Raw genomic sequence first — 12,960 nt, 5'->3', positions numbered from 1 at the left:
GCATTTTTTACATGTTATTTGTTTTAAGAATTTTTTTTAATAAATAAATGATGATGAAATAAAAGTAGAAAAAAAATTAACATTTAGAAATTTAAAAAATTAAAAAATACAATTTTTTTAAATAGTTTTTCAAAACAAATTTATTTGTTAAAAAAAAATTTTTTAATTTTTAAGTGACTGTTAACTTTAATGTCATGTAGAATTTTTGTGTAATTAATAATTAAAAAGCGGACTTTTAACTTGTAGTTCATAGTAATTATAAACTGAACATATATATTTTTTATATTTTAAATAATCTCGCCAAACCTGCTGAAGATAAAAAAAAATTTGTATTTTTATAAATTGCTTCTTGAAGATTATGTTAGAAAAAAATATACATATATTCCTGAAAATTTTATTAATTCAGCAGATATTTAATAATTTTAACAATTTTTTTAATAAATAAATTACTGCATTAAAAAAATGACATTAAATTTAGCTGTCACTTTACAATTGTTTTAATTTTTTTAATCAAATAAATTATAACAAAAAAAAATTATTAAAAAAATGGACTTGTAGAAATTTTAATAAATTAAAAATGCAATTTTTTAAAAATAATTTTTTTGTTAAAGAAAATTAAAAAATTGTCAAGTGACAGCTAACTTTAATGTCATAAAAAAAAAAAATAGAAATTTATAAATTTTAACAAATTAAAAATGCAATTTTTTAAAAATAATTTTACGAAACAAATTTGTTTGTTGAATAAAATTAAAAAATGATTAAGTAACAGCTAACTTTAACATAATTACAAATTCCTATTTAAGGTTTTATTAAAATTTTAATAGATAAAGTTTTTTTATTTTTATTTATTTTTTTTTTTTTTTTAAATAACTATAAGTAAAATTGAGAGTTAGCGATAATGTTTAAGAAAGACAATAATACCAGCAAGTGAGAAAGCAATAGCATAAACTATACCTCACACCCGATCAACCTTAAGAAGCAGGGCGGAGCTCAATGAATTTTATTATAAAGAAAATAGTTAAAATATTTGAAATAAAAAATTTCAGAATATAAAAACAACAACAATAACTGTCAGACTTTGATAGGACCTATGAAATTAAAAATAAGTTTACGTAATTCTAGTTGTATAATAAATAAATAAATTTAAAAAGTGAAAAACCTATTGAGACATTGATTCGTAGCCAGGTAATAAGAACAAGAAGCAAAAAATAAGGTAAAGAAATAAATGAAATAAAAAACGGTTGGTAAGCAGTCGTCGATGGTTTGAAATAAAGGGAGCAACAGGAGCAAGAAGTAATTCTAAAAGTTAATAGACGAAAGAGAGAGATAATAAAAGAGTGAAAATATAAAGATCGGGTATGTTCGGGCAGCACACGAGCAAGTACGAACAAAAGTTGAATTCCCAGTCTAACTTAGTTTTGTACGACTCTGTACCCCGTAAATCCCGTAGAATAGAGTAGCTGCAAATATAAGAAAGTAAAAGATAAAAGATATATAATATCTAAGTAAAGGCAACATCAACGACAGCAGCAGCAGCAGCAGCAGCAGCAGCAGCAGCACTTGGTCACATTCACCCACCTGCATATTCACTATTCACTATGGGTGATGTTTTCACCTCGCGCTTTTTCCAACGTTGTCAAGCTGAGTGAAATAAAGACAATAAGAAAAAAAAGACAGTAAATCCTATCCTGGTTCTGGTCTGGTATATATATTTATTATATATGTACAAGTAATGTAGAAGGGGACAAACGTATTATCAAGCAATAAGCAATAGACCAGTAGCTACTAGCAAGTAATAGTAACTCGTGGTTAAAATGTCGTATCGATAGCTCTTTAAATTAGAGCTGTTCTATTTGTCATAATCATCATCATCATCATGAATTTTATCAACTGTTGCTGACACAACTGGACATTTGGACATTGTTGAGTGTTTTGATAGTTTTTAAAAGTTTAAAACATTTATTTAATATTAATAGTGTGTATATTTATATATTTATATAAGTGAATAATCCTACGGTTTATGGTTGACGGTTTAGTAGTGGCTTGTACAGTTTGTGTCTTATGTATGTCCCAGTTGGGCGTGTATCGACCCCTCGTTAACTATACGTTCTCTCACGTCCATTGATTCCAGAATATTTAGTTGTTACGGCGCATGTGAAAACGTTTCGATGGATTACTTTGCTCCTTAAAATCCTCACACGTCCTTAAAAAGTTTTAATATAATATATACATATATATAAATAATAAAAATATAATAAACAGTGTAACTGGTGGCTGCAATGGCTATTGACCGTGCCAAGTTCCTGGATAATAATAATCACAGTTTGGAATTTTTTACATTCTCCTGATACTCACCCGTCATTATTTATTAACAGCATCTGTCGATTTGTATTACAATCCATGGATAGAGGATACATGGCGATATACGAGACGCATCGGATGCGTGAAAAAATATATCTTAAATCACCTACATACATTTGTCAAAGAAACGCCCTGTCGTGAATTGTTATTTTATTTTCTTTAATTATTATTATTATTATTTTTTTTTTTTTTTTTTTTTTAATTAATTAGTAATTATTTCTTTGTCAGATTATTTTTCATGAGTTGTATACAAGTTTTTTTTTTCTTTTTTCGTTTATATGTATAATAATTAATTACGTTTATTTTTGATTACTCATCAAAGATTTACTTCCTTACTCCATAACAGGAAATTGTGAAAATAATAATAATTTGTTTTTTGATATTCAAATAATGTGTATGAGAATATAAAAGAATATTAAGTGGCATGAAAAAAAGTCAGCTGACACTACCAAAGCTATTTGGAGATAATTAATTTATGAAAAGAAGCAACAACGTTCATTTTTTGTGTTATTGTTGTTGATGTTATTGTTTTTATTGTTGTTTAATGTGATTAGACATTAAAAAAAAAAAAATCATGGGAAACTGTTTTAGCAGCCCGACAGATACTGAGACAGAAAAGTCTGATAGGATTGGAAATCCTAGTATTGAAGCAGTTGCTTCACAAGCCAGTCCGGTACCAACTCCTCCGCCAGATCCCATACGACCTGTACCACAAATTCCAGATGCAGATGTACCTTCGGCAAAAGTCTTCGTTGCTCTCTATGATTACGATGCTAGGACTGATGAAGATCTTAGTTTTCGTAAAGGAGAGCATCTGGAGATACTCAATGATACTCAGGGTGATTGGTGGCTTGCTAGAAGTAAGAGAACCAGACAAGAAGGTTACATACCCAGCAATTATGTTGCTAAACTTAAATCTATTGAGGCTGAACCGTAAGTTATTTTTATTTTTACTTTATTAATTATTCAATTATTATTATCTCATTATTATTAATTAGTTACTTTTTAAGGTCATACTTTTCAGACAATTAATTTTTATTTTTCTTGCAATGCTCCACTGATATTACATGCAAACTTTCTCCAAATGCATTCAATTTTTATACTCATGTCTCGTGTGTATTTATAGGTGGTACTTCAGAAAGATCAAACGTATTGAGGCCGAGAAGAAACTTCTATTGCCAGAGAATGATCATGGGGCATTTTTAATTCGTGATTCTGAAAGCAGGCATAATGACTATTCACTTTCTGGTAAAAAAAAAAAAAAAATTATTCTATGATGATAATTAATTAAAGCTAACATGTCATTTTTATGTGGCTGCCCGATTATTAAAATTTATATTTTTATTTGTTGAGAATATTAAAAATATTGATATTGCTTTTTATAATTTCAACTCAGAAAACTTAAAATTATATCAATAAAATTAACGATATTAATAAAACTAAAAAAATATTTTTTCAAAATTGCACTTAAAGTTTTTGAAATTTTTGACAAATGAAATTTGTTTTTTTAATTATTTTGTAATAATTTTTTTATTAAAAAAAATTATCAATATTTTTAGATGTCGGCTAACTTTATTTTCATCAATAATTTTTTGTATGAAAAATTATTTTTAAATTTTAAAAAGAAGGGATATATTTATTTAATGAGAAGAAAGAAATTAAATAAATTAATTTCATTTTTTCATTCGAAATATTAATAAATTTAAAACTATGTAGAAAACTTGACATAGTAAATGAACAATAGCTAAAAAAAAATCTTAAACTATAAAAAAGCACAAATGCAAGTCTCGTGATATCAAATTTAGCTCTGTTAACCCACTTTATCATATTAACATTGTCACAAAATTTGTTTTTTTTTTTTTTTTAAATTGTTTTTTATTCACAGTATTGTTGTTATATAAATAAAAATCTAACATATTTGAAATTTAAATTTAGTTCGCGATGGCGACACAGTCAAGCATTATCGAATTCGACAATTGGACGAAGGCGGATTTTTCATAGCCAGACGTACAACATTTAGAAATCTTCAAGATCTTGTTGAACATTACAGCAAAGAAGCTGACGGACTATGTGTAAATCTCTGCAAGCCGTGTGTGCAGGTAATATTTTCAATTTATAATTAATTATTAATTTACGTATCATATAAAAAAGCGTATCTCTATTATTAGTGAAAATTTATATAAAACCTCGCGATGATAAATTCTCATGCGTGATTTTATACTCGAAAGTATCAAAAATCTAGAGCAATCTCACTCTCATGATTTTTCGAATCAGTAAATACAGTTTAATGCTGCTGTTAGAAATTTTTATTCAAACAATAATATTAGAAAAACCAACAAAAGCAATTAGCTATAAAAAAAAAAAACCTTTATCAAAGTGAAACAAAATAAAAAAAAATATTATTTACAACTTGGATCTCTGATTAGATGATGTTTTTTTTCTCTGTTATGGCTTGCCCTACTTCCCGCTGGATTTTCTTGGTAAATTTACATGTCCGAATTATGACAATTATTACTGGAACTTTTTCTATGTTTCACACTCTTACCTATATTTTCATTTTTTTCTCTTGTATTATAAATCATCTATCCATGTTATCCATTAAATACTTCTATCATTTATTTTGCTACTCACAAAACAGCACAAGCCCGTGTTATATGGCATCATGTTCCAAAGATACTAGTAATACCTAGAATAGTTTAAAAAAAAATGATTAATTTCTGAACAAATCATATTTCACATGTTTCATTGTGTTATGTTGTATTTACGGTTCACGTAATAAATCACCCGAGTTGAAAGCACCTAGAAAATATACAATTTCAAGATTCTATTACAACTTTGTTATTGAATTCAGTGTAATTGGTGCTATCAATTCATCCATTGTTGTAGAAATAGTTATTTTCAACAAAAAAAAAAAAAAAAAAAAAAAAAAATCAAATTAACTTTCTTACATTAAATATAACAAAATAATACTACTGTCAATAATATTTTTCATGACATTAATAAGTTCATGAAAAATAATTTCCATCCAATTAATATTTACATTCGTATATTTTCTGATAAATTTTATAATTAATTATGAGAAGGTAGTTCTGAACACTATTCAAGCTCACAATCATAATCACTTAAATTAAGTATAGTACTGAAAACGACTGATGAAATTAATTGTGATGATTAATTAATTAATAAATTTGTATTTATGTTTTTATTATTCGAATGGTGCTATTTTATATCGATCTTCCAGTTTGTAACTCATGCAATTGTTTACAAAACAAAAAGAAAAAATAAATAAAATATTCAATAGTATTTATTAATATTCATAATTATTGCTAACTGTATATTGAGATGTATGCAAACAAATTAATGGTACTTGGTTGCTAGCAATTCATTATCTCATGCTTATTCACATTGAGGAGCTTTATGAACTGTATATTAATAGTGTTATAATTATAAGTTATAAATAAGGTGAGGAAGGACGAACTTAAATCGCTTTGTGTAAATATTAATAAATAAATGCACAAGTTCCAGATAGTAGTTGATAATTTAACAGCGATTGACTGGCTCGTATGTGCTTATGTTATTAGGTGGAGAAACCCGTAACCGAAGGCTTGAGTCATAGAACAAGGGATCAATGGGAGATTGATAGATCATCATTGAAGTTTGTAAGAAAACTCGGACAAGGACAATTCGGTGAAGTATGGGAAGGATTATGGAATAATACAACGCCCGTAGCTATTAAAACTTTGAAACCAGGCACAATGGATCCTAAAGATTTCCTCGCAGAAGCACAGATTATGAAAAAACTACGCCATGCTAAGCTTATTCAATTATACGCTGTTTGTACAATGGAAGAACCTATTTACATTATCACAGAGCTCATGAGAAATGGCAGTCTTCTTGAGTTCTTACAAGGTAAATAGATTGATGATACTGAAATTGAAAGACATCTGATAATTTTTAGAATTTTTTAACAGAAAAATTATAGCAATAAAGTTTTATTGAAAAACTTTATCTTTAGAAGTTCTGAAAAATCATAAATGAGATTTTTATAAATAATTTTCTATGCTTAGTTTATTTTTCAAAAAATTGTCAAGTATTTTTATAAATAATTTATATTATATATCTTTATAAATATGATAAAATCGGTTATTTTTTTAGTGAAATTTAGTGAGCATTCGAAAATGCTCTATCTCTAGATACATAATTAAGAAATTACCTTTTATCTTGTGAAATATTGACTTTTTCAAAGATATAAACTCATCCCGATGTTACTCTCATCGAGACCTTTCATTTGAATACCCACATAAATTTTTCATATATTTTATATATTTTTGATATATTTATATGAAAAATATATCAAAAGACATGTGGGTACTCAAATGAAAAGTCTCTATGAGTGTAACATCATGATGAGTTTATACTTTTAAAAATATCATAAGTTGACAAAATACAATATAATTTCTTAATTATTGACATTTTTAAAGATATAATCTCATCCCGATGTTACAATCATCGAGACATTCCATTTGAGTACCCACATCAATTTTTCATATATTTTATATATTTTTATATATTATATATATATATATATATATCAAAAATGCATGTAGGTATATCTTTAAAAACGTCAATATTTAAAAAAGTACAGTGCAGTTTAACAATAGTCATTATTCAATAAAGCTTAATTTTATTTATTTATAGTTCATAAGTCACGGCAATCACAGTGACTGCAAGGTTGCTAGTATATATTAATATAAAAAAGAAAAAAACAATTTGGTTAAAAATTATTTAAATAAATTTAAATTTCAGGAAAAGGTCGAGGATTGAAACTTCAACAATTAATTGATATGTCTGCTCAAATAGCTGCTGGTATGGCATACCTTGAGTCACAAAATTACATTCATCGAGATTTAGCAGCACGAAATGTTCTGGTTGCCGATGGAAATATCGTTAAAATAGCTGATTTTGGCTTAGCTCGATTAATAAAAGAAGACGAGTATGAAGCTCGTGTAGGTGCAAGATTCCCAATAAAATGGACAGCTCCCGAAGCTGCCAACTACAGTAAATTCAGTATTAAATCAGACGTATGGTCATTTGGTATCCTTTTGACTGAACTTGTTACCTATGGTCGAATTCCATATCCTGGTAAATTTAATATTTACTTTTTTGTAATCAAAATTTTGTGAAATCAAAAGTGTTTTAATTTTAATGAAATATTTAAAAAATATTTTCTAGGTATGACAAACGCTGAAGTATTACATCAAGTTGAACACGGCTATAGAATGCCTTGTCCTCCCGGATGCCCAACGGCGCTTTATGATATAATGCTCGAATGTTGGAACAAAGATCCGATGAAGAGGCCAACTTTCGAGACACTGCAATGGAAACTCGAAGATTTCTTCACAATGGAAGGCTCAGAATATAAAGAAGCATCTGCTTACTGAGTCTCGTATCTTTTGGAGAAACAATGGTTCTATTAAATTAAATTAACGAACAAATAACATCTAATTGAAAAGTTTTACAGAGATATAAACATAAATATTAATTCAGACTGGTAATCTCACTGCGATCATCGATATAGTAATGTTTATTTTTATAACGTCGTGGTTATCATCTATTTGTTTACATGATATTCTGGCTGCCATATAACGAAAGAAATAGAAGGAATGATTGTTAAGTAAGCGAGATTAAATAACAAAATAATTTCCATGATTAATTATTATATTAAATCTATAAGTAATTATCTTTATAATCTTAGATTATTATGTTAATAAAAAATCCATTTTTAAAATGAGCAATATAAATTGTAAAATTTCATCTATTAATGGTATTGAAATGCTCTTTAGTGACATTTTTCAATAAATTATATAGTCTATGAATTTCAAGGAACATTTAAATATAAGAATGATGATGATTAAATTATAATAAGCTGTAGATTGCAATTGAATCGTGTTCATCAATTTTTAAAAAGTATGGAAAATATTTATTTTTTCGTTTATTCTTCCAATGATCAATGTAACTCAGTAATCTTTTTTAATCAGTGATAATACTAATTATTATGTCTAATGTGAAATAATTTACAAACTGGTCCGTCCATACGGCAAAAATGCGACGATTATCTTACGAATAGAAAATATTATTGATTGATTTTATTTAATTCTCTTTGAATTTGCTCAGTATACCAGTCAGTGTATTTTTTAAAGTATTAATTGCAATATTTCTGAACAAATTAAAAATATTAATTCGATTTAGCTAGAAAAAAAAAAAATTTATCCATACAAAAGCAATTGATTGCGCAATTTAATTTTTATTTCTTTAAATTATGATATTTTATATTGATTAATTATTAATTAACAAAAGTAACTCTTTTATAATCTTATACATACTATTATTATTATTATTTTTATTTTTATTATCAAGTGATAAACATTTTTTATTATTATTAATAAGTAACAGTCACTATACCAGTGTAATTTTTTCTTACGATAGCGATAATTTCATAAAATTATTGATTTATTAACGTACTATGAAATCATTAAGGGGGATAGCCACTGGGAATTTTTTTTACTGGTTTAATATAGGAATTTAGAGATCGAATTTTTTTTTTGTTTTATAAAGTAGACATTAAAGATTATTCTCCTAAATTTTTATCAAAAAATATCATGTTATTACAAAGTTATTAGAATTTTTGTGGAACACCAATAGAAAAATGAAACAGCGTTGTAATTTGCACGCATGTCGTTATCGTTGCACGTAAACTGAGAAAAAAAATACTTTTGCTCAATTGACAATTTCTTGGTTCAAGAAACTTGATCACGATCAAATATTCTGTTATTATTAATTAATAATTTCTGAAGAAAAGAGCATCAATATTTATCTTTGGATAATAGATAAACAAGATAATAGCTTTATTTAAATTAAGTAAAAATTATTTAAATCAATTTAACAAGTTCTTGAGCTAAGAATATATATTCTTGAAAATTTTCAAAAACATAAATTCTTGTATCAAAAAAATTTTCTTAATAAAAGTATTTTTTTTCTCAGTGTAGAGAATTTTGAAAATTTAAATTTAAAAAAAAATTGGCGACATGTTAAAAATTTTTTCATTTTTTTGGATTCAAATAGCCCTAAAAAATTTTTAAAATCAAAATTTTCGAAATCCCTTACGTGCAACGATAGCTACTGAATAGACGAATACGAAAAAAAAAAAGTTGCAAATCGATTCATATTTATGTAAATTACAGCTCCCACCAGTTCAAAAAAAGTATTTTCGAGAAAAACGACAAAATTGACTATAACTCGAAAAATATTCAGAATTTTCATACAAAACTCTAGATACATATTTTTGATTATATAAACTTTGATTTAATAAAAAAAAAAAATTTTTTTTTTTTAATTTCACAGTGGCTATCTCCCTTAATTGATTTCCTGTCAATTTAATTATATACATAAATATTTATCTAGTTTTTTTTATAAGAACAAATTATTTCTTTTGACAAATCATCAATAAAAATAAAAACTAAAAATTATGACTACGTCACTTAATTTTAAATACACATATGTATATAAATAAACATTCTATATAATAAATATAAATATATATAATATACACAATGCTAACTTTGCCACTGACATATGTAACAAACGCAGTGAGCTCCATGTCAAAAAAATAAACATCTCAAGAGAGCCGTCAATATTTTTTCATGTCAAAAACATAAATGTTTTCATCATGAAAAATATTTTAAATGTATATCTATGTAAAAAAAAAAAAAATGTATTACTGTATATAATAGGATGTGCCAAAATGTAACTTCCGTAATGGACCTCTTAAAATTGGAATTTTGAGTTTCGCTTTTAACAGGAGTTGTGTTTTGGCATTCCCTGACATATTTTGAGCGTAAGGGATTTATTTTATTCTAATAGAATTTTTTATGACCTTAAAGTTAGCCGTCACCTTTTTAATTTTTTAATTTTTTAATTTTATTTAACAAAAAAAGTTTGGACCAAAAAATTATTTAAAAAAAAATTGCATTTTTCATTTTTTGTAATTTCTACAATTTAAAAAAATTTTATTTTTGTCATAATTTATTTGTTACAAAAATTTTAAAAATTATCAAATATCTGCTAAATTAATTTTCATAATTTTTTACAGGAGTTATGACATCAAAGTTAGCAGCCATTTGATAAGTTTTTAATTTTATTTAACAAATAAATCTTTTCTAAAAAATTATTTTTAAAAAATTGTATTTATAATTTTTTAAAATTTCTAGATATCAATTTTTTTTTTTATTAATTTTCGCCATAATATAATTGTTAAAAAATTCTACAAACTAATAAATATCTGCTAAATTTTAAAATTTCAGCAGAAATGTCCAAACAAAGCTCCTGTTAAAAAATTCTCTGAAAATCGAATAAATCTTTTACGCTCAAAATATGTCAGGAAATGCCAAAACACAACTTTTGTTAAAAGCGAAACTCAAAATTCCAATTTTAAAAGGTCCATCACGGAAGTTAAGTTTTTGCACACTCTAGTATATATCGATACTGCGATTCTAATACGTCGTATCCCACATCCCACATTTAGAAAATTTTACAGCAGACAGTAAAAATGGTTAATTTTTAACATTGATTAAATGAGATTCAACAAATGAAAATATTTATTTAAAAATAATTATTAAACTATATTTGACCTTTAAATTTTATAACATAGAAGTTGACAGATATAAAAAATTTTTTAGACATTTATAGCAATTAAATTATAATAAAAAAAAATTGAATTAAAAAGTTTCACATGTAAAAATTACAAGTGAAAATTTTGATAAGCATTTTTTTATTGTAATTGATTTATTAAAAAAGTTTTTAAAATTAACAGCTGACTGCTAACTTCGGTATTATTAAATTTTAAATATGATTTACATAATATTGTTATGATTTTATTTAAAAAAAAAAACAAATCAATTTGTCAAATTTTGTAGGATACGACGTATTAGAAGTAATTAGGCAGTATCGAAATGTGTATGTGTTAAAATGATTTTCGATACAAAATTGTGATGAATAATTATTACCATAATTAGTATCATTTAAGACACATATACATATGTGGAAAAAGTTGGTTTGTTACATATATGTGCACGGAAGTCAATCTACCGCTGGGCAATTATATTAATGGAGAAAACAATGATAATGTTTATATAAATTATAAGGAAAATTACATTAAACAAAAAGAAAAACAACGCCAATGTGTATTTATAAATATCGTATAAGTTAGTTAAGACCAATCATTTTTTATTAGTAACAATTGAGAGGTCTTTATTTATCTCTCTCATGTGTTATACTAACTGAATAAGTTTTTTCTAAAATAAAATTAAAAAAAATAAATTAATTAATTACATGAAAAATAGATGATAAAGAAAGATTTAATGGGTGTGATTGTTATTGTTTTTGACGCGTCATTCCTTCTTAATAAGAATAATTTATGATTCACGAAACTCTGCGTATTCTAAGAAAAAAAAAATGTATCTTTCGATGTATTATATATATAGTATATATATTTGCCAAACTAATTAACAAATGCTTCGTTTTTTTTACGAATTTTCGTTAATTGGTAATGACTTTTACACAAAAAAAAAAAAAAAAAAAAAAAAAAATAGCCAGGCAATTGAATGTATCCTTTTTGCAAAGCATAAACATTATCAATTGTTTACGAATAATGTAAATGCTCTAGCAAGCTTTTTGTCAAATTATATATACAGTACAGCGTACTATTTATTTATATCAGCTTGTTCAGACTACTTAAAAAATACCATGAGTTTATTGAGGCAAAGAGTTCGTCCAGTGAACATCGATATTTTTACAATAATTTATGATAAAATTTTCAATTTTTAGGTATGAAAATATTTTTTTTAAAATGAAATTTTCTCAGTTGATTTTTTTTCTACTTTTGATTACAATTAGCCTTATTTGAATAATATTGATTATTATTAATTATTGTATTGATAATAAAATCAATGAAAAAAATATAGCAGTTCTTTTTTATCAACACTTTAAATAAAATATTATTGCAGCTTCATATTTATTTATAAGTCGGGTCAACCCCATTTTGGGCCATAAATAGCTGGAAAATTAAAATTATTAATTTTTTTTTATTTTGCTTGTTTTTACAGCGCATTTAGAAGACAAAATGTCGTGGAAGGAAAAAAATAAAGATTTTAATAGTTTTTTTGCTTTCAAAAGTTGAAAAAAATTTTGGCTCATGATTTAGATAAAATTTCTATTTTATCTTTTTTTGGTGTATTTTTTTTTAAGTACATAAAAAAATGAATAATTTAAGAAAAAAAAAGTGAATATCACAATTTTCTAAAAAATTTATAAATTTTTTTGAAAATTTGTGAAATTTAGTAAAATTATGATAATCAATTTTTTAACTTCCCGCATAGAAAATATATTTTTATTGATTGCACTATAAAAATTATTTTTATTCCTATTTTTTTAATTAAAAAAAAATTAATTATAAAAAAAAACAAAAATTTATAAAATATTTGAAATTTATACATATATATTAATTGTTTAGAAATCAGTCTATCGGTTCTATTATGATGATAC

General features: G+C 25.1%; 1 protein-coding gene across 3 annotated transcripts; it reads left to right on the top strand.

The window, feature by feature from the left end:
* Nucleotides 1-1,740: 1,740 nt before the first annotated feature.
* On the top strand, nucleotides 1,741-11,929 carry Src42a (Tyrosine-protein kinase Src42A). 3 transcript variants are annotated; one of them, XM_074238354.1, is made up of 7 exons: nucleotides 1,741-2,322; nucleotides 2,708-3,294; nucleotides 3,488-3,609; nucleotides 4,297-4,460; nucleotides 5,943-6,270; nucleotides 7,168-7,503; nucleotides 7,594-11,929. In XM_074238354.1, the coding sequence occupies exons 2-7, from the start codon at nucleotides 2,936-2,938 to the stop codon at nucleotides 7,800-7,802; spliced, it is 1,518 nt and encodes a 505-aa protein (XP_074094455.1). In that variant the 5' UTR covers nucleotides 1,741-2,322; nucleotides 2,708-2,935; the 3' UTR covers nucleotides 7,803-11,929. The 3 variants fall into 3 exon arrangements, with proteins under 3 accessions (XP_074094455.1, XP_074094454.1, XP_074094456.1); XM_074238353.1 differs by having other exon boundaries at nucleotides 1,741-2,505; XM_074238355.1 differs by lacking the exon at nucleotides 1,741-2,322 and having other exon boundaries at nucleotides 2,548-3,294.
* Nucleotides 11,930-12,960: the final 1,031 nt, after the last annotated feature.

The sequence above is a fragment of the Cotesia typhae genome, unplaced genomic scaffold (assembly GCF_013202065.1).
Source record: "Cotesia typhae breed Kobodo isofemale line unplaced genomic scaffold, CoteBio_Ctyphae contig_22, whole genome shotgun sequence".
In the NCBI taxonomy this organism is placed as follows: domain Eukaryota; kingdom Metazoa; phylum Arthropoda; class Insecta; order Hymenoptera; family Braconidae; genus Cotesia; species Cotesia typhae.
The sequence above is the reverse complement of the archived record's forward strand: the minus strand, read 5'-3'. Positions and strand labels throughout refer to the sequence as shown.

Bases quoted from the DNA above. Each gene is read 5' to 3' on its own strand.
- Src42a (XM_074238354.1), top strand. From the start codon at position 2,936: ATGGGAAACTGTTTTAGCAGCCCGACAGATACTGAGACAGAAAAGTCT. The intron at 4,461-5,942 runs GTAATATTTTCA...TTATGTTATTAG, and splicing joins TCTGCAAGCCGTGTGTGCAG to GTGGAGAAACCCGTAACCGA. The intron at 6,271-7,167 runs GTAAATAGATTG...TTTAAATTTCAG, and splicing joins TCTTCTTGAGTTCTTACAAG to GAAAAGGTCGAGGATTGAAA.